This window comes from Narcine bancroftii, chromosome 10, assembly GCF_036971445.1.
Source record: "Narcine bancroftii isolate sNarBan1 chromosome 10, sNarBan1.hap1, whole genome shotgun sequence".
NCBI classification, from domain to species: domain Eukaryota; kingdom Metazoa; phylum Chordata; class Chondrichthyes; order Torpediniformes; family Narcinidae; genus Narcine; species Narcine bancroftii.
The window spans coordinates 39,147,385-39,168,245 of NC_091478.1; the positions used below are offsets into that span (position 1 = coordinate 39,147,385).

General features: G+C 41.0%; 1 protein-coding gene across 3 annotated transcripts in view; it reads right to left on the minus strand.

Moving 5' to 3' along the window:
- The window catches only part of ipmkb (inositol polyphosphate multikinase b), a 113,744-nt gene that overhangs the window by 35,881 nt on the left and 57,002 nt on the right, over positions 1-20,861 (minus strand). For all 3 annotated transcript variants that reach the window (XR_011345561.1, XR_011345560.1, XM_069900685.1), the window contains exon 5: positions 14,663-14,744. Coding sequence is in view for 1 of the 3 variants with exons in the window: in XM_069900685.1 (XP_069756786.1) it covers positions 14,663-14,744 (82 nt within the window). In the remaining 2 variants the exon portion in view is untranslated. The remainder of the gene's footprint in view (positions 1-14,662; positions 14,745-20,861) is intronic.

Genomic DNA, 20,861 nt, shown 5'->3' on the forward strand with positions numbered 1-20,861 from the left:
ACTAATCTGGAAGATCAAATCACATGGAATCTAGGTTGAGCTTGCAAACTGGATTAGCTTGATGGTTGGTGTTAGAGGGTAGTAGTAGAGGTTTGTTATTCAGTTTGAAGGCCTGTGACCAGTGATGTGTTACGGGATCAGCACTGGAACCAACGTTGTTTGTTATCCACTTGAATGGCAATGTAGTTAACACGGTGAGCAAGTTTGCACATGATACAAAATTGGTAGCATGGTAGATGGTGACATTATCTGAGATTACATCAGGATCTCAATTAATTTGGAAATATAATTTAACTTGGCCAAATACTAGTAAATTAAACCAGAACCGAACCTGTGAAGTAAATGGTAGGGCACTGGAGAATGTCATAGAATAGAGACAAAGGGTATAGGCACACAGCAAGTGGTGGTGTTGAAAATGTGTGACACTCTTGTCTTCATTGGTTAGTACATAACCATATATAACCATTTATGGAGCGGAAACAGGCCATGTTGGTCTTTTGAGTCCGCACCGGTTCAGTGATTTTATGCCCCCTCTTCAGGCATTGGTCCCGGTAGATCTTCATTCAATAACGATGGGCGAATTCAATGCAGGTGGAATCTTATTGAAATTGAAAGCAAGAATGTTGTCCTGGCACCACACAACCAGATTCTTGATCTCCATCCTGCTTTCTGACTCATGGTCATTAACTTGGATCTCCGAAAATCTGAGACCCTCCTGCCTGCATTTGGCCCATATTCCTCTAAACCCACCCTGTCAATGTATCTGTCCAAATGTTTCTCAAACATTGCAACAGTACCTGCCTCAACCACCTCCTATGGCAGCCCATTCTAATCTCACACCACCCTCTGTAAAAAAAAAAAAAATAATCACCCCTCAGGTTCCATTGAGCATAGAAATCGAGATGTCTTGTTACACTTATACAAAATGCAGGTAAGACAGTGCAGAGTATCATGTGCAATTCTCATAATCCAGCTACTGGAAAGATATTAAGCTGCAAAGTATGCAGAAAATATTCATGAAGATGTTGCCAAGACTAGTAGGCTTGAGCTAAAAGGAGAGGCTGAGACTTTTCTCCCTGGAGCATGGAGGCTAAGAGACATGGATAGGGCATGGGTAGAGCATGAGGGGCATGGGTAGAGCAGGAGGGGCATGGGTAGAGCAGGAGGGGCATGGGTAGAGCAGGAGGGGCATGGGTAGAGCAGGAGGGGCATGGGTAGAGCATGAGGGGCATGGGTAGAGCATGAGGGGCATGGGTAGAGAATGAGGGGCATGGATAGAGCATGAGGGGCATGGATAGGACATGAATAAAGCATGAGGGGCATGAATAAATCATGAGAAACACCAATAAGATATGGATAAAGCATGAGGAACATGCATAGAGCATGTGGGGCATGGATAAGACATGGATAAATCAAGAGGGGCGTGGATAGAGCATGAGGGGCATGGACAGGGCAAATACTCACTGTGTTTAGAGAGCATATATTCAAGGTGAAAGAGGAAAAATTTAAAAGAGACCCATCACAAAGGGGTTGGTAGATATGAGGAATGAGTATAATTGGAGTATTTAAAAGACATTTCAACAGTCAAAAGGGAAGGTCAGAAAGATGTAGGGCAAAGATAGGCAAATGGCTCTATGGTTGGCAAGGATGAATTGTACTGAAAAATGCTGTAAAATTCTCTGACTTGTATGTCAGTCCAATTGTCACCTGCTGGAGTTTAATCAGCAAAATTAGACTTTACTGAGGATTTTCTATTTTATTTTATCCAATAAGAGATTTTATTCCAATAAGAGCTTGAATTTAAATATGAGATTTATATGGGATAGGTTCCACTCATGAGCCAGTCTGGATAGTCCTTGCAATTTCGTTGACATATTGTAGTATAGTTTTAACTAATCTCAACAGATAGTTACCATGGTTAAGTCAAATTTAACCACTTCAGAAAGAACTCATCTGAAATTGCTGAAATCAGAAAATGAGTGATAATTTAAGAGAAAGAAATCACATTGGCATTTCAATTCCAAATTTTCTGGATAAAACATCTGCAAACTAATTCCCTTGAGAATTTTGCTAAAATTCTTTATACTAGTGAAGAAATTACACCTGTAAAGTTTAGTGCAAATGACCACCACCAGACAGCTTAACTGTTTAAAGATCCTGTGCAAAAGCGGCCATGGAGACAGCACACTTGAATAGTTCACAAGAAATGAATCAATGGTGTTCACCACTGCTCCCAATCTCTAAATAGCCATTTTTCCTCTTTGTATTTAATGACAGCCCAAACACAGATGAGAAATTTTAGTGCATGTGTATGTAGATCCATATAGGCAGCCTAAGTAGACAAAGGTAACTTTTTTCAATATTGGTTATATTGAAATGCAATACATCTTCAAGTAATTCTGAGTTATCTCGGCTCAGTGTACATTGCACAAAACAGAAAATGAAAATGCAGGAAATACTCAGCCAATCAGCCAGTATCAGTGAAGAAATAAAAGTAACATTTTGGCTCAAGTCCTTTACATTAGCTCTGAAAAATAATAGGCCATCAGCCTGAAATATTAATTGTTCTGCTTTGTACAATTTCTGCACACCTGCTGAACCTTCCCTGCTTTTTTATTTGCTTCAGTTTTCCAACATACTGAGTAGACTTTGAAAAGACAAACCACAATTATTAAGGTCATCAAGCTGGTGCCTTCCTTCTTTCATTTAGGCTGAATAGATTTTTTTTAAAAAAGTCAACTTTTAACTTATTACTCCAACTTTGATGTGCTTCCTTATGGCAGGATCATGAGATTAAAGTAACAAGGAAGAAAATGAATAGTGAATTAATCAAGACTGCCAGTTTTTTTGGTTCTCTAGTTATAATTAACTACTGATTTTAATTTAATTATATTCTTGTATGTCAACTGATTTTATTTTTCACATTGTTCAGTGCTGTGTGGAATCCAAACCAATGGAAAAGCCTTCCTAATTCCTTATTAATAAAGCTAGCCTACAGCACCACCTGTGGTCCACGAGAAACACAAATATAGGCCATTCTGAGCCCGTGCCTGCTTGAGCACTGAAAAAAGATCATTTTGATCTTTTACCTCAGTGCCACTTTCCTGAATTTACATCATATATCTTGGATTCACTTAATAAAATCCCTGATATCCAGAATTCAAGCAACCAGCAAAAGAGAGGAAAATACATTTTAAAAGTAAGTAAGAATAAAATAATAAGTAAAAAATATGCAAGTTTCAAATTAAGTAAATGCTCTCTGGAGTAAAACATAAACCTTCGATGAAGATGGGAGCAAATATTCAGCCAACGGAGGGGGGGGGGGGGCCTTGTCGTGCTTTGCTTGTCGCAGCTGTTTGAATAAAGTGGTGTGAAACACCAATGGTGTCGCCCTGCATGAAAAGCTGGTTGATGCTGCTCCCCTTTGGCATGACACTCTTAAAATGTCTCCTCGTAAGTCATCCCAGTCAGAAGCTTTATCTGTAAACTTGGGGTAAGAGGGATTTAATTATCTATAATGTTATTGTTCATTTTTTGCACAGATCCGTGGAGGGGTAGGAACCAGTGGCAGTTAAATGTTTTAAAAGAATGTGAGTGAAAATAAAATGAAGTTTGTTCAGTGCAAATACAGTATAGTATTTTTGTTTTTTAAATTGTTTATTCTTAATAAAAGTATATTATTTGGTAATGTCAGTCTCAAGCAACCAGAAATTACACTGACCTGGCATCAATCAATCCCCATTGGTGCCAGATAACAGGGGTTGTACTGCAGTTAAAAACCTAACAATCTTTATCTTGAATATACTCAGGAAGTGTGGTGCCACAAGCCTTGGAGGACTGTAAAGCTTCAATACCTTCAAGGTGAAGAAATTCTTCTCATTCTCTGGCTTAAGACCCTGTTATACAAGCCTGGGAAACATTATCTCTGCATCTACCACATGAAAGAGAAAGAAGAGGAAACCTTCACCTCATCCTGAGAATAGGTTTCATCTGAACTCTTTGAATACAATGTTCTCCTCATGGAGGCTGCCACTTGGGCTTCCCTTCTCTCCTGCCCCAGCTGCAGATCACTCATGCTCAGCATTACACCATATGCAGGTCTGACCTCTAAATTAATCTCACAATGTTTAAAGTGCCAGTATCTGAATTGGTAACTGATGTCACCTTTGCACTAATTATTCAATCATTCCCTAGCCAGGATGAAATTTAAGAGCACCTTGGATATTGATTTTTTTTCCCTATTATTTCTGAAGCACAGATTATAAGAGGTGCAACTCATTAATTTGTCCATAGCCACAGCATTGTTCAAATCTAATGAGGACGCGATTGTACTCGAGAAGTTGCAGATATCTACATTAATGGAAGAATTGCAGTCATACAGAGAGAATGACTGGGGTTATTTTCTTTACAAATAGGATACTGGGGAAACTTTAATTCAGAAGGTGATATTCCAAAATAAACCAAGTCCCCTTGGCAGAGCGGTCAATAATATAACTTGGGTCAGAGATTTATATTTAAATGGTAAAATTATGAAAAGGGAATAAAGAATTATTTTTCTGCCAAACAGTGGTGCAACTCTGGAGTTCACAGTCTCAAAGGTAAGAAGAGGCAAAAATGTTACCACATGCAAAAAATAATGAGATGTGCATTGGAGGAGGAACAACAGAAAGATGCTGTAACCCAAATGCTTCAATATAAAGACAATGGATGAAATGACACCTATTATACCCATAACTTCTTAACCAATAGATCACACATGTCAAACTCTGGCCCGCGGGCCAAATATTTGGCCCGCAAGATCATTTCAAAGATGTATTAGAGGTGGCCCGCCCTGCAGCGAGAGGCGATGCTGTTTTTTGGTAATGTCACCCCCACCATCCTCCCCCTTCATTGCACATCCTTCCCCATTGTAACACGAGAAATTGTAACGTGAGAAGTCTGTCGATGTCATCAGCCGGTTGGAAGGCTCCCCGCACAACCAGTCATTTCTCCCACCTGTCGAGCGGTGCGGCGGATGGGCGAGCGCGTGTGATTTCCTGTCGGCGCGACGGGCATGGCAGACTGCGCACGGCATCCAGGCAGCACGAGCCCCGCGCGACTGGCACCGGACGGCCCTTCCACAGCGCGAGCGCACTTCTCCCGGTCGCCACGGCCTTCAGCGCTTGCACCCGCACGGACGCCAGGGACGGCTGGTTCGGCCCTGCACGTGAAGAGAGAGATGGTGGCTCTCCGCAAAGGCTGATCGGCAGCACGCTGGGCCTGAGTGGGTGGGTAAGCAGGGGTGGGCAGAGGGTGTAGGTGAGGAGTAATGGGCAGGGGAAGTTATGGTGGTGCGAGGGGCAGTTAGAGGGAGGGATGAGTAGAAGGAGGGGTGGATAGGGAAGAGGTAAAAGGGGAGGGGCAGGGCGAGTAGGGGAGGGGTGATTAGAGGGTGAGAGACAGGTAGAGGGAGGAACAGGTTGAGGGGAGAGGCAGTAGAGGGGCGTGTATAAGATGGGGTGGATAGAGGCAGAGCGAGTGGAGTGAGGGGTGAGTAGAGGTAGGGTAAAGGACTGGTCAGGTAGAGGGATGGTGGGTCGAGGGTGAATAGAGGCCTAGAGCCTGAGGAGTGAGCAGGAAATGCTGAGTCCCTGATGCAGGCCAAAATGGACACAGCCTGTGAATGCTGACTACATCTCCACAGGGACCAAATATGTTTCCCTCAGGTCAAGCAAAGGGTGAACTTGAGCTACCTACTCCTGACCTGTAACATTATCCTCCTAAAGTTATATCCTAAAGTTTAACATTACATATGTTGAAAGAAGAGAAAACATGCAGATGTTGTTGAAAAATTTCAATAAATATTTAGTTCGGCCCTCGACTTAGTCCAAGTTTTTAATTTTGGCCCTCCGTGAATTTGAGTTTGACACCCCTGCAATAGATTATAGAATGAGGGGAAAATAGAATGCAAGGAACATTAGGGATAGACATACAGTCATCATTAATAGTCTCAGTCCTGCTGTAGCCTATATACTGTACTTTGTTATGACCACTACATCCAAAGAATGAGAATATATTGTCATTTAACCTTGGCAGCCTTTTCTACAAGGACTTCCATCTCTAAAGCAAAGGCAATGCAGATGCAACAAATTCTTAGCATTTGATTACAGATGACAGTAGTTGTACATCTTAATCCAAAGAAGAAATTCCATTGATTGATGGTTTGGCACTATTAGTTTAAGTTGGAAGGACATAGTATGTTTAAGCTGCAAAAATTGGAGGGCAAAGCTAGGAGTAAATGTGTTAGCGTAGGCATATTCCCTGCACAAAAAGAGTGCAAGCATTTGTGGATCTATATTTGAGCTTCCTGTATTTCAATTTCTCCAAGCACTCCTTCAGTGACATCTATCCTTGACATCCATTATCAGGGTGAGGACAAATGTGAAGCTGAGGCACAACACATTATACTCCTCCCAGACAGCCTTAAATCTGACAGCATGAATACTGATTTTCCTAATTCCCATTATGAGTTCATTGACTTTGTCTACTTTGATGCCAACTCCTACACTAACCTTGACTTCACTTTGTCCATCTCAAGCAACATGCTCCGTTTTCTCGATCTTTCAGTCTTCATCTCAGGAGTCAAACTATCAACGGACATCTTCTACAAACCCACCAACTCTCACAGCTACCTGGACTACACCTCTTCATACCTTCCTTCCTCTCATTCCTTCATCTCTGCTGCATCTGCTCCCAGGACTTCAATGCCAGATCATCAAAGATATCCTTCTTCAAACAATATGTCTTCCCCTCAACCACCATCAACTCTGCCCTCATCTGCATATCCTCTTCTGCCGTGGACCCCTCCCTCCACCCCCTCAAGCAATAGGATCCCCCTGGTCCTCAACTACGATCCCACCAGTCTCAGCATTCAACATTACATCCTCAGCCATTTCAGAAACATACTACATGATCCCATCACCAGTCACATAGAACTTTAGAACATTACAGCACAGAAATAGGCCCCTCCGATCCTTCTGATCTGTGCCAAACCATTTTTCTTGCCTAGTCCCACTGACCTGCTCCCAATCCATAGCCCTCCATACCTCTCCCATCCATGTACTTGTCCAAATTCTTCTTAAATGTTAAAATTGAACTCACATTCACCACTTCAGCTGGCAGATCATTCCACACTCCCAGCACTCTGTGTGAATCTCCCCCTCATGTTCCCTATAAACTTTTCCACTTTTAAGTCCTCTGGCTTGTGTCTCACCTATCCTCAGTGGAAAAAGCTTACCTACATTTACTCTATCATAATTTTAAATAATTCTATCAAATCTCCCCTCGTTCTTCTACGCTCCAGCAAATAAAGTCCAGGCAACGTCCTAGTAAATCTTCTCTGTACTCTATCTTATTGATATCTTTCCTGTAGTTAGATGACCAAAACTGCACACATCTTCCCTTCTCCTCCTCCCTCCACCTTCAGCAGGGACCTCTCCATTACTCCCTCATCCACTCCTCTCTCCCCACCAATCACCCACTTAGCACCTATTCCTGTGACCACATGAGGTACTCCACTTGTGCCCGCACCTCCTCCTTCACTGCTATTCAAATAGTCCTTCCAAGTGAAGCAACATTTCACTTGTGAATCTACATGTGTCATCTCCCTTCCTTCCAGCCCGGGGCTCAGAAACCCACGCTTGGGGACCACGTGACGCCTGGGTAATGTCAGCACCCTCCAGCGCGGTTCACAGCCAGGTCTGGGCTGGGAGTACAAGTGCAGCCCAGCAGCCTGCAATAAACCAGTTTGCTCACTAAGCTCAACCCATCTGGTTGCGTGTGTTATTGCAGGAGCAGGTGTAGCCACCGCTACAGACTCTCCTTTATAAATGTAAACTAAAGAATGAACAGAGAAAACAATCCCAAAAAATCACCTTTGAATGTGGAAGACATTTGAGAAGTCAGATTGATTGAAAATTTCAACCAGAGCTTGCATTTATACTTTCCTTTTTTTTGTACCAAAATCCCTACACATTCACATTTCCAGTTATGATAAATTTTGATTCAGTAAGAGTAACAAGTTGTTGGATAATCATGTTGAGGAACTTTGGGGGACATCCGATGCGCTCTAGTATTTGCCAAAGCCCTTTCCTGCTCACGGTGTCGAAGGCTTTGGTGAGGTCAACAAAGGTGATGTAGAGTCCTTTGTTTTGTTCTCTGCACTTTTCTTGGAGCTGTCTGAGGGCAAAGACCATGTCAGTGGTTCCTCTGTTTGCGCGAAAGCCACACTGTGATTCTGGGAGAATATTCTCAGCGACACTAGGTATTATTCTATTTAGTAGAATCCTAGCGAAGATTTTGCCTGCAATGGAGAGCAACGTGATTCCCCTGTAGTTTGAGCAGTCTGATTTCTCGCCTTTGTTTTTGTACAGGGTGATGATGGTGGCATCACGAAGATCCTGAGGCAGTTTACCTTGGTCCCAACAAAGCTTGAAAAACTCATGCAGTTTGGCATGCAGAGTTTTGCCGCCAGCCTTCCAGACTTCTGAGGGGATTCCATCCATACCTGCTGCTTTGCCACTTTTCAGTTGTTCGATTGCCTTATATGTCTCATCCAGGGTGGGAACCTCATCCAGCTCTAGCCTTAGGGGCTGTTGAGGGAGCTGGAGCAGGGCGGAATCTTGGACTGAGCGGTTGGTACTGAAAAGAGATTGGAAGTGTTCTGACCATCGGTTGAGGATGGAGATCTTGTCGCTGAGGAGGACTTTGCCGTCTGAGCTGCGCAGCGGGCTTTGGACTTGGGGTGAGGGGCCGTACACAGCCTTTAGAGCCTCGTAGAAACCCCTGAAGTCGCCAATGTCCGCGCTGAGCTGTGTTCGTTTGGCGAGGCTAGTCCACCACTCATTTTGGATCTCCCGGAGTTTGCGCTGAAGATGGCTGCATGCGCGACGGAAGGCTTGTTTCTTCTCTGGACAGGACGGCTTTGTAAGGTGAGCCTGGTGGGCAGCTCGCTTCTTTGCCAGCAGCTCCTGGATTTCCTGGCTGTTTTTGTCAAACCAGTCCTTGCAGCAGGAAAGGGCTTTGGCAAATACTAGAGCGCATCGGATGTCCCCCAAAGTTCCTCAACATGATTATCCAACTGCACGAAAACCAACAAGGTCGGGTCAGATACAGCAATGAGCTCTCTGAACCCTTCTCCATTAACAATGGCGTGAAGCAAGGCTGTGTTCTGGCACCAACCCTCTTTTCAATCTTCTTCAGCATGATGCTGAACCAAGCCATGAAAGACCCCAACAATGAAGACGCTGTTTACATCCGGTACCGCACGGATGGCAGTCTCTTCAATCTGAGGCGCCTGCAAGCTCACACCAAGACACAAGAGAAACTTGTCCGTGAACTACTCTTTGCAGATGATGCCGCTTTAGTTGCCCATTCAGAGCCAGCTCTTCAGCGCTTGACGTCCTGCTTTGCGGAAACTGCCAAAATGTTTGGCCTGGAAGTCAGCCTGAAGAAAACTGAGGTCCTCCATCAGCCAGCTCCCCACCATGACTACCAGCCCCCCCACATCTCCATCGGGCACACAAAACTCAAAACGGTCAACCAGTTTACCTATCTCGGCTGCACCATTTCATCAGATGCAAGGATCGACAATGAGATAGACAACAGACTCGCCAAGGCAAATAGCGCCTTTGGAAGACTACACAAAAGAGTCTGGAAAAACAACCAACTGAAAAACCTCACAAAGATAAGCGTATACAGAGCCGTTGTCATACCCACACTCCTGTTCGGCTCCGAATCATGGGTCCTCTACCGGCACCACCTACGGCTCCTAGAACGCTTCCACCAGCGTTGTCTCCGCTCCATCCTCAACATCCATTGGAGCGCTCACACCCCTAACGTCGAGGTACTCGAGATGGCAGAGGTCGACAGCATCGAGTCCACGCTGCTGAAGATCCAGCTGCGCTGGATGGGTCACGTCTCCAGAATGGAGGACCATCGCCTTCCCAAGATCGTATTATATGGCGAGCTCTCCACTGGCCACCGTGACAGAGGTGCACCAAAGAAAAGGTACAAGGACTGCCTAAAGAAATCTCTTGGTGCCTGCCACATTGACCACCGCCAGTGGGCTGATAACGCCTCAAACCGTGCATCTTGGCGCCTCACAGTTTGGCGGGCAGCAGCCTCCTTTGAAGAAGACCGCAGAGCCCACCTCACTGACAAAAGGCAAAGGAGGAAAAACCCAACACCCAACCCCAACCAACCAATTTTCCCTTGCAACCGCTGCAATCGTGTCTGCCTGTCCCGCATCGGACTGGTCAGCCACAAACGAGCCTGCAGCTGACGTGGACTTTTTTACCCCCTCCATAAATCTTCGTCCGCGAAGCCAAGCCAAAGAAAGAAAGAAAAGAAGAGTAACAAGTTCTACATGGCAATATAAATTATTCGCATCTGTCCATAGACTTTAAAAGATACTTAAAATTCAAACACAAAGCCTGAGATTCATATCTATACACCATTTTAAAGTGACAATCCACTATTTGTTTTCTGATCTCCAGAATAATGCTATATTCAATAATCAAATTTTGGAAAATGTTTCAAATGTGATTTCCAATAATTTTATATATTCTGAAAATGTTTATAAAATTCTAACCAATATTTTATTCCTTTTGGACTTCTTGTGGGATAATGAAGATGCAGAATCATTAATGATCAAACTGAAGTTGTTCTACCAATACTTTTTGGTTTGAACCTCCGGTACGTACATTACCATAAATTCAGGTTTTAGAATCGTGACATCGGAAATGCAAACTATTAACAATTAATTCTGTGAATTATCACATGGAAAAGAAAAGTCAGCATTAAATTGGGCTCAGACTTCATGATTTAATTAACAGCAGGCTTCAACAACTGATGCACATGTAAGATAATTGATTGCACAGGATTATAGACCTTCTGGATCAACTGTATGAGTGTGAACCATCTCGGTCATACAGAGAGAGCGTAGGGAATAAAAACACTTCTATATCCAGACTATGAAACATGCCATTTACAAAGCTGTTGCTTCTTTTATATGGTACATATTTCTGACTCTTTCTTGGAAATATCTATAGGCTGAGGGTACATTACAAGCATAAATGACAACTGACTGTTCCTTGTATTTATTATTGGAAAAGTCACCCAATGGATCTACTTTTTCCTTTTCACATAATTTTTTTAATCCAACACAATATTTAAAGCCCAAATGCCCAGCACTCATTATTCTACAGTAATAAGCTTGTACAGGAGACCCAAAAGCAAGATATATTTATCATTGAGTTCCATTATAATCTTAAATTCCATGAAAGTTGGCTCAACTCCTGACAGAAGTATGTGTAGGTGAACATTTTGGGTCCAGTGACCATACTGTTATTAGTTTCAAGTTAATTATGGAAATGGATAGATCTGGTCCTTGAGTTGAGATTCTAAATTGGAGAAAGGCCAATTTTGTAGAAATGAGAAAGTATCTGGAAGTGGATTGGGATAAGTTTCTTTCTGCCAAGGGTGTATTCAGTGAGTGGAAGGCCTTCAAAGGCAAAATTTTGAGAGTGCAGAAGTTTGTAAGTACCTTATCAGGCATAGGGAACCTTGGTTTTCGAGGGATATTTGCGATCTGGTTAAGAAGAGATAGGTAACAAGGAGCAAATGAGGTACTAGAAGAGTATAGAAAATGTAAGAAAATACGGTACTTAAGAAGGAAATTAGGAAGGCAAAAAGAAGACATGAGGTTGCTTTGGCAGTTAATATGAAGGTAAACCTGAAGGGGTTCTACAAGTATGTTAAGAGTAAAAGGATAGCAAGGGACAAAATTGGCCCTTAGAAGATTAGAGTGGTCATCTATGTATGGAGCCTCACAGGATGGGGGAGATCTTAAACAGATTTTTGCATCAGTATTTACTCAGGAAACTGGCATAGTGTACAAGGAAGGAAGGGAAACAAGCAATAGTGACATGGAACATATAGAGATTAAAGAAGGTGCTTGCTGTCTCACAGTGAATAAAGGTAGATAAATCCCCCAGGCCTGACATGATATTCCCTTGGACCTTAAGGGAGACGAGTGTAGAAATTCCAGGAGCCCTGGTAGAAATATTTAAAGCATCCTTATCCACAGGTGAGGTGCAGGAGGATTGGAGAGTAGCTCATGTTGTTCCGTTGTTTAAAAAAATGACTCCAAAAGTAAACCAGGAAATTACAGGCCGGTGAGCCTGACGTATTATTGGAGGGTATTCTGAGAGATCAGGTATACAAGTATTTGGACAACTAAGGACTGATTAATGATAGTCAGCAGGGCTTTGTGCGTGGTAGGTCGTGTTTAATGAATCTTCTTGTTTTTTGAGGATGTTACCAAGAAAGTAGATGAAGGAAAATCTGTGGATGTTATCTACATGGACTTTAGTAAGGCCTTTGATAAGGTCCCACATGGGAGGTTAATTCAGAAGGTTCAGACACCAAGTATCCATGGAGAGAATGTAAACTGGATTCGTAATTGGCTGAATGGGATAAGACAGAGAGTGGTAGTGGATAACTGCTTCTCAGACTGGAGGCCTGTGATTAATGATGTACCTCAGGAATCGGTGCTGGGATCATTGTTGTTTGTTGTCTATTTCAATGATATATATATATATATATATATAACATAACATAACAATTACAGCACGGAAACAGGCCATTAGGCCCTTCTAGTCCGCACCGAACCAAACACCCCTCTCTAGTCCCACCTCCCTGCACAATGCCCATAACCCTCCATCTTATTCTCATCCATATACCTGTCCAACCTTTTCTTAAATAATACAATTGACTCTGCCGCCACTATTTCTCCCGGAAGCTCATTCCACACGGCTACCACTCTCTGAGTAAAGAAGTTCCCCCTCATGTTACCTCTAAACCTCTGCCCATTAATTCTTAACTCATGTCCTCTTGTTTTAATCTTTCCTCCTCTTAACGGAAATAGTCTATCCACATCCACTCTGTCTATCCCTTTCATAATCTTAAATACTTCTATCAAATCCCCTCTCAACCTTCTACGCTCCAAAGAATAAAGACCTAATCTGTCCAATCTCTCCCTATACTCTAGATGCTTAAACCCAGGTAACATTCTGGTAAACCTTTTCTGCACTCTCTCCACTCTGTTTATATCCTTCCTATAATTAGGCGACCAGAACTGCACACAGAGCTCCAAATTAGGCCGCACCAACGTCTTATACAATCTCAACATCACCTCCCAACTCCTATATTCCATGCAATGATTGATAAAGGCCAGCATACTAAAAGCCTTCTTCACCACCCTAAGTATTTATAAAAAAATTACTAAAAAACTATCAAATAAAATCTAACAAATTTTCTTGATTTTAGGAGTCAGAAGGTTCAGGTTGGGCGATTACAACTTAATTCCTACAGTTTATAAATAGGATTCCCAAACCTTTCCAGAAATTTCAAATTTGTTACATAAATTACATGTAATTATTTCAAGTGTCAAGGGACTTGGGGGGTTCTCGTTCAGGAAAACATAGTGAGTGGGTAACCACCAGGTTGGATCGGCAGGAAAAGAAAGGAAATTCTATGTTGGCCTTTGTTTCGAGGGTAGAGAGGTGTTGATGGGGCATGGGAGAGACCTCATTTGGAGAACTGCGAAGTTTATCTTAAAAAGGATGTGCTGATGTTGGAGAGAGAGCAGAGATTTACCAGGATGATCTGGATGATAATGTAGTAAATTGGATCAGCAAGTTTGCTGATGACACTAAGATTGGAGACATTGTTGTCAGCAAGGAAGGGTTTCAAAGCTTGTAGAGGGATCTGGACCAACTGTCAAAATAGGCCCGAAAGTGGCAGATGGAATTTAATGCAGAAAAGTGTGAGGTGTTGCATTTTGGAAGGACCATCCAAGATAGCACATGCACAGTAAATGGTAGGGAACTGAGGAGTGCAGAGGAACAAAGGGATCTGGGAATTCAGATACATAATTCCCTGAAAGTGGCATCACAGGTAGACAGGGTTGTGAAGAAAGCTTTTGACATCTTAGCTTTCATATATCAAAGTATTGAGTACAGGAGTTATGGTGAGGTTGTATTAGACATTGGTGAGGCCAAATTTGGAGAATTGTGTACAGTTCTGGTCGCTAAGCTACTGGAAGGACATCTGTAAGATTGAAAGAGTGCAGAGAAGATTTACTAGGATGTTACTGGGTCTTCAGGAGTTAAGTTACAGGGAAAGATTAAACAGGTTAGAACTTTATTCCTTGGAATGTAGAAGAATGAGAGGAGATTTGATAGAGGTTTACAAAATTATGAGGGGTATAGACAGAGTAAATGTGAGAAGGATCTTTCCACTTAGATTAGGAGAGATAAATAGAAGAGGACATGGCTTTAGGGTGAAAGGTTTAGGGGGAACATTGGGGGCAAATTTTTTCCACTAAAGGTGGTGGGAGTGTGGAACAAGTTACATCTAATGTTGTAAATGTGGGCTCACTCTTAAGTTTTAAAAATAAACTGAATAGATACATGATCAATCAGTGGGACCAGCGGTATGAGGTTTTCAGCACAGACAAGGGCCGAATGGCCTGTTTTCTGTGCTGTAGTGTTTTATAATTCTATAAAAATAATCTCAGCACAATGCATAATCTTTTCAGAATTTAAGATTAGAATCTCACCATCTTTCAAAGTTTCTTTCGTTAAGCCTCTTCCATAGAGTTGATCATACGCCACATAGCTATCAGATGAAAACTGGTAGACCTCAAGAGAAAAAGAATACAAAAAAAATTGTGTTTTATGTTCATTTCATTTAACAGATCTGCTGAATACAAATGAAGTGCTGATCATTTAAATAAAAACATTAAAGTTTAAAAAGAACAGACAGCATTTCTACAGAAAATATTTTAATGCTCAAATATATTCAGAAAGATCATGAGGAAGAAATGTAACCAAGAGAAGGAATATATTTAGAAATCCTACAGTTTCAGACAATTGAGATCGACAACCAAGACATCCCTCAATGAAGCCAGCTCAATTCCCAACAGCAGTGACTGGTTATACATTGTATTGAAGGTCATCCTATATAGCACCCTCAGTTCTGAAAGGCACATCAACACTCGTATATATTACAGCGCTCGTTTTGGAAGCAGCATCATTTTCTCATCTGATTCTTTTTTAATATATTTTATTTAATATAAAATCACTTATCAAACATATCACAATATTTCAAATTTAATCCAAATACATGTGGTATTTAAAAAAAAAAAGAAAATACAAAGAAAAGCCTTCTATAAATCCCCCCCACCCACCTCCCCCAACCCCCTACCAACTAAAAAAAAGAGACAAGAAAACCACAACAGGAATACTTCACTTTCCAATACTTTTAAACATATGAATATTTGTAGAGACCTATAAGAGAAAGAGCATGTTTGAGATTCATTTAAATTTTAATACCAACAATTTGTAGATATGGGCTCCACATTTTACAACTAATCTGATTTTTAAAGCTAAAATGTATCAACTGAATATTGTCTGAATCAAGAGTGCATCTTGGAGAATCTTATAAAACTGATCAAGGCAATTGGAGAATGAGAAATGGTGAGAGAAAAAAGTACGGTACTGCAGTAAGAAATCCAGACTAAATAAGATTCTGAATTACAGTTTTACCACTATACCAGAAGCAGAGGAATCTATTTTACTCACTTGTAAATCTTAGATTGTTAGAATTGTATTTGGAATGCCTCAGATGGTCAGTGATATTTGAACCAGTATTCCAGAAATTATTACAGCAATAATACAATGTCAGTACAATTACAAAAGTAAATTGACATGACAAGTAACAATAAATTAATTGTAAGCCTCTGATGAATAACATGATTAATTATTCAAAAAATTAAAAGCTAGGAAAGTGACTCAAAATAGACTATTAAAAGCCATGCATTACTTTAAACTTTAGTCTTTGGCAATACAACTGCGCCACTTGTCAATGGCTGCTTTGATAATGCAGTAAAACCCTTGTCCAGAATTCAAGCTTCAAGCAACTGGCAAAAAAAATTGCAGAACATAAATAGGTAAAAAATACAGAGGTTTTCCGTTAGTTCGCCAATCACGCCAATCTCAAGAAACCTGAAAATGCACTTATCTGGCATTGACCAAGGTTTTACTGTATTGATAATTTTCAAAACCATTGTATACATGTGGAACTCACCGTCAATTGTGTTTCAGCATTGACAATGCCTCCATCATCATTTTGTAATAAATTTCAGAAATATTGAATAGTCAATCGATCCCATGCATTTTATAGTTGGTAATTCAACAAGCTAGTTGATAATATGCAGGTAATCTATTAAGCTGTGAATGAGTTGATTTTAAATATGTGGCACAGTGTGGCATTGCACAGCGGATGCCAGGGTGCAGCAGTCTCAGAATGTGCACTTTAGTAAGGAGAGTGATGAGTGAATAGTAGGGATTAACAGAAAGAACTGGATTTTTTGCATTTCTAAATGTTTAAACTAGAAGATCACTGGCATTACCAATACAGTAAATTAAAAAAAACAATTAATTGCAGAGTCCAGGGATTTGGTAGGAGAACATGGACCCATGGAATGCTCTTCATGCAAGACATGGGAAATGAGAGAGAGGTGCTTTTTCCCTGGCAATCCCATGTGTAGCAGGTCTCCTCAGACGCAGCTTCTGACTGAGCATGAGTAGCAGATGGACTCACTGCAAAATATCTACATGCAGAGCATGCTTAGTGAGTTGGTCACGTAACAAGCAAGGGTTGCAGGGGTAGAGTTCCAGGAAGAGTAGCACACACATTGTGTAGAAGTACTCTGTGACCATACACCTCTTAAACAGATATACTAAGTTGGATACTGTTAGATGGAATGATCTCTCAGGGGAAAACAGTTTGTGGCATCATGGTGAGTTTAGAGCGAAAGTGACAGGGATCTCTATTGTACATTGTCTCATGGTGCCAGGATCAGGAATGTCACAGAGCAGCTGCTAGGCCCTCTGAAGGGAGAGGGTGAACAACCAGTTGTCGGAATACATGCCAGTTCCAACCCCGGAATTTCTGCCTAAAATGTTGGCTTTGAGCAATACCCTTTGTATAAAGTGACCCACCCCTCCCAAAAAATCTGGTACTTACCACTGACCAGATGGATGCTGTTAAAAGCAAATTATATTTTAATTACAAATTATCATTTAAAAGTTAACATTTTATTTGGATATTTTAAAATAAACTACTGTTGGTTCCTGTTAACAGGTCGTTTAAAGCCTGCACAGAGCCGACAGCAGTCCATTGGACTGGATGGACGGACCCAGCGGAGGAGTGCTGAGATTTCACAAATAACTCATGGGGCATGCACAAGATTGGATTGGAGCCATCAGGAAGATGCTGGCGTTGTTGCAACTTTGTCAGCAAGATACGAATTTTAGACCCTTTGTATTGGGTGACCCTGATTTTAAGGTGAAATTTTTAAGTTTCGAGGATCGTTCCATACAACAGCATTTACGGTTGATAGCAATAAAAGAGAAAAAACTCCAAGGTGGTCATCTCTGGATCACTTCTGCAAGGGAGAAAGATTGGGACAGGGGTGTTTTCTGGTAGGCAATCAGTGGTGAGCGGTGTGCAGCAGGGGTCAGTGCTGGGCCCGCAACTGTTCACAGTATACATAAATGTTCTGAAAGAGGGAACAGAGTGTAGTGTATCTATGTTTGCTGATGACACTAAATTGAGTGGAAAAGAAAATTGCGCCGATGATATGGAGGGTCAGTAGAGATATATAGATAGGTTAAGTGAATGGGCAAGAGTCTGGCAGATGGAGCACAATGTTGGCAAATGTGAGGTTATCTACTTTGGAAGGAAAAATGGAAGATCAGAATATCATTTAAGTGGCAAGAGATGCAGAAGAACTTGAGAGTACTTGTGCATGAATTGCAGAAGGTTGGTTTGCAGGTGCAGCAGGCCATCAAGAAGGCAAATGCTAAAGGGAATGTTGGCCTTCATTGCCAGAGAGGTGGAATTTAAGAGCAGGGATGTTGTGCTGCATCTGGAGTAGTGTGTGTGGATCTAGTCTCCTTACAAGAGGAGTGATGTCTCTTGGCTTTTGAGATGGTGCAGAGGTTCACCAGGTTGATTCCAAAGATGAAGGGGTTAGCCTACGAGGAGAGATTGAGTCATATGGGACTGTACTCACTGAAATTTTACAGAATGAGATGGGATCTTATAGAAGCATATAAAAATATGAAAGGCTATGATCGAGGTAGGCAAATTGTTCCCCTTGGTAGGAGAGACCAGAACTAGGGGACATAGTCTCAAGATTCCAGGTAGTAGATTTAGGACAGAGATGAAGAGGAATTGCTTTTCCCAGATGGTAGTGAAGCAGTGGAAACTCACTGCCCACTGAAGCAGTGGAACCTCAGTAAATTTATTTAAAACAAGGTTAAATAGATTTTTTCCCCCCACAGTAAGGGAATTAAAGGATCTAGGAAAAAAGGCAGGTAGGTGGAGATGAGCCTATCATCAGATCAGCCATGATCTCACTGAATGGTGGAACAAGTTTGGCGGGCTAGATGGCCGACTCCTGCTCCTATTTCTTATGACAGCAACTCCAAAAACCTTAGAAGTCAAGGGATTAAAAAAAAAGTAAATGGTAGATTTAAAAACTGAAAACTGGGAATATAGAAAGTGTGTGGGTGTGTGGTCTTAAATTGAGGGGAAAGAGGAGCCTCAAATCACATAGATGTTGATGGGAAAGACGTAAAACAATAAATCACTGCAAAAAGTCAGCTGGAACCAAATGGTCACAGATTTTAAATTTCCAAAGGAAGCTTCTTAAATGACCAAGAAAATTAATTTGTAAAATTTGCAGTGATAAAATCTCCATTTATAATTTGCAACAATGATTATAAATATTGTATCTAAATTTAATCCCAAAAAGATTTTGTTGCCTGAGATCTGTGGATTCAATAGGAAAGGATAAATTCTAAAACCCAGGGTTTTGCCAGACAAAATCAGACGAAATTTTAAAAATGACTTGCCAAAAATAACAATCATGATGACCTCATTCTTACAAAATTCTCATAACCATTTATAAATCTGACAGATTTTTGACTACACTGTAAAGCATCACAGTACCTATCCTCCAGGTGATCAGTAATCGTCTGTCAATTTCTTGTTTGAAAAGATCTTATTGCAAATTAACTGAACATTTATAAAAGGTCGATCTCCAATTGGTCATTTTCTTTCATGAAATTTGAATGTCAATTATAGTCAAAGTTTTTTTTAAAAAGTTAATTAAGGACGTTCAGGTTAATACACATATGACTAAAAATTCATGGATTAGAACAGGAATCCACAGAAGTTTATATTACATCACAGTGTTGAAAAAGTTAAAGAAGATCAGATCAGTGATTTTACACTAAGACCAGAAGATTGTTAATACTGTAGGTTCTCAAAATATTTTATACTGCTGCAGTTTGATGCAACACAATACGCGCACACATTTAAAATTTAAAATTAGTGGTTACAATTTAAAATAAATATTTGGCAATTCCGCACTATAAATTGAGATTGACAATCCCAGCAACCAAGCACACAAATTTTAATTCTAAAGTGAGGCATACATATTTTGTACTACCACTACTAAGATGCAAATGAAACAGCACAATTTATGAGATCTGCAAAAGGCTTTTTTAAAACAGTAAAGCAGTAGCCAGAGCAAAGTTGTGATCTCTTACTGTGTAAAGGCATAACAGAAAGGGTGGAATAGTTGTGAGAAAGACATACATGAAAGATACTGTTGAAGCCTTGTGTTAACATACTAAATCTTAGCATTCACCGATAAACAGGAAATACTCATGCCAAGTGATGCATCTTCCAGTGTTTGTGTATACTGTGGCATTTTGGATTAGCATTACTTGTAAGTGGATATGTAGTAATTTTAACATACCTGTCAATAATTGGTCTGAAATGAATTTTACTCATTTATACAATAATTTTCTTTACTGCCCTTTTCCGATGCAAGATGTAACCTGGAGAAGGATGAAGCAGACTAACTGTCAAATATTCCCTACATTTTGACACCTTACCAGGACATCCTGCTGTAACCTAGTCTATTTTTCCAAATGAGCTTCTGTTGAAAGACTAGCTTAATAAACAATTATAAAATTCAGAAACTATATTGCAAGTCAACTGCTCTGAATGTAATAGCTTTTATATATTAACCAAAGGAGAATACAAGAAAATGAAAAGTCCACTCCGTTTAATTTTTTTCTAGTCTCATCAGATCATGAAGTTACTAAGCCACAGAGACCAAGTAGAGACGTGTTCGATCTCAAGCTCACATGGAATTATAGAACCTGAAACGTTGTTCTTAGAACAAACTTTAGTAGCTGTAGGTAAGGTACAAAAAAATTGGTCAAGATCCTTTCCTTGTTTTACGACAGGCGGCTATGTGGACAATAGTTCTATTTAAATTTAGACATACTGTAAGGTAACAGGTAATTTCAGCCCCCGAGTACGTCCCACCCAATTAACCTACACCCCTGGTACATTTTGAATGATGGGAGAAAACCCACACAAACACAGGTAGAAACAGACAATGTGGGATTTGAATCGTGGTAAGGATCGCTAGCTCTGTAACCACTACCCCCCACCGTGCCACCCCTAGTCATTTCCCATCCCAATCAAGGATCAACTAGGGATGATGAAAGCCAAACTTCGGCACCAGAAGACAACCAGCACTCCATCTAAATGTAGCAAGATTAAGACATCATTCAGGCAAGTGGGGGGATATGCTGCATGCAACACAAATAACCACAAGGCACAGGCATTCTTCAACAAAGAGTATCAAACAACTTGTGCTCGACTTT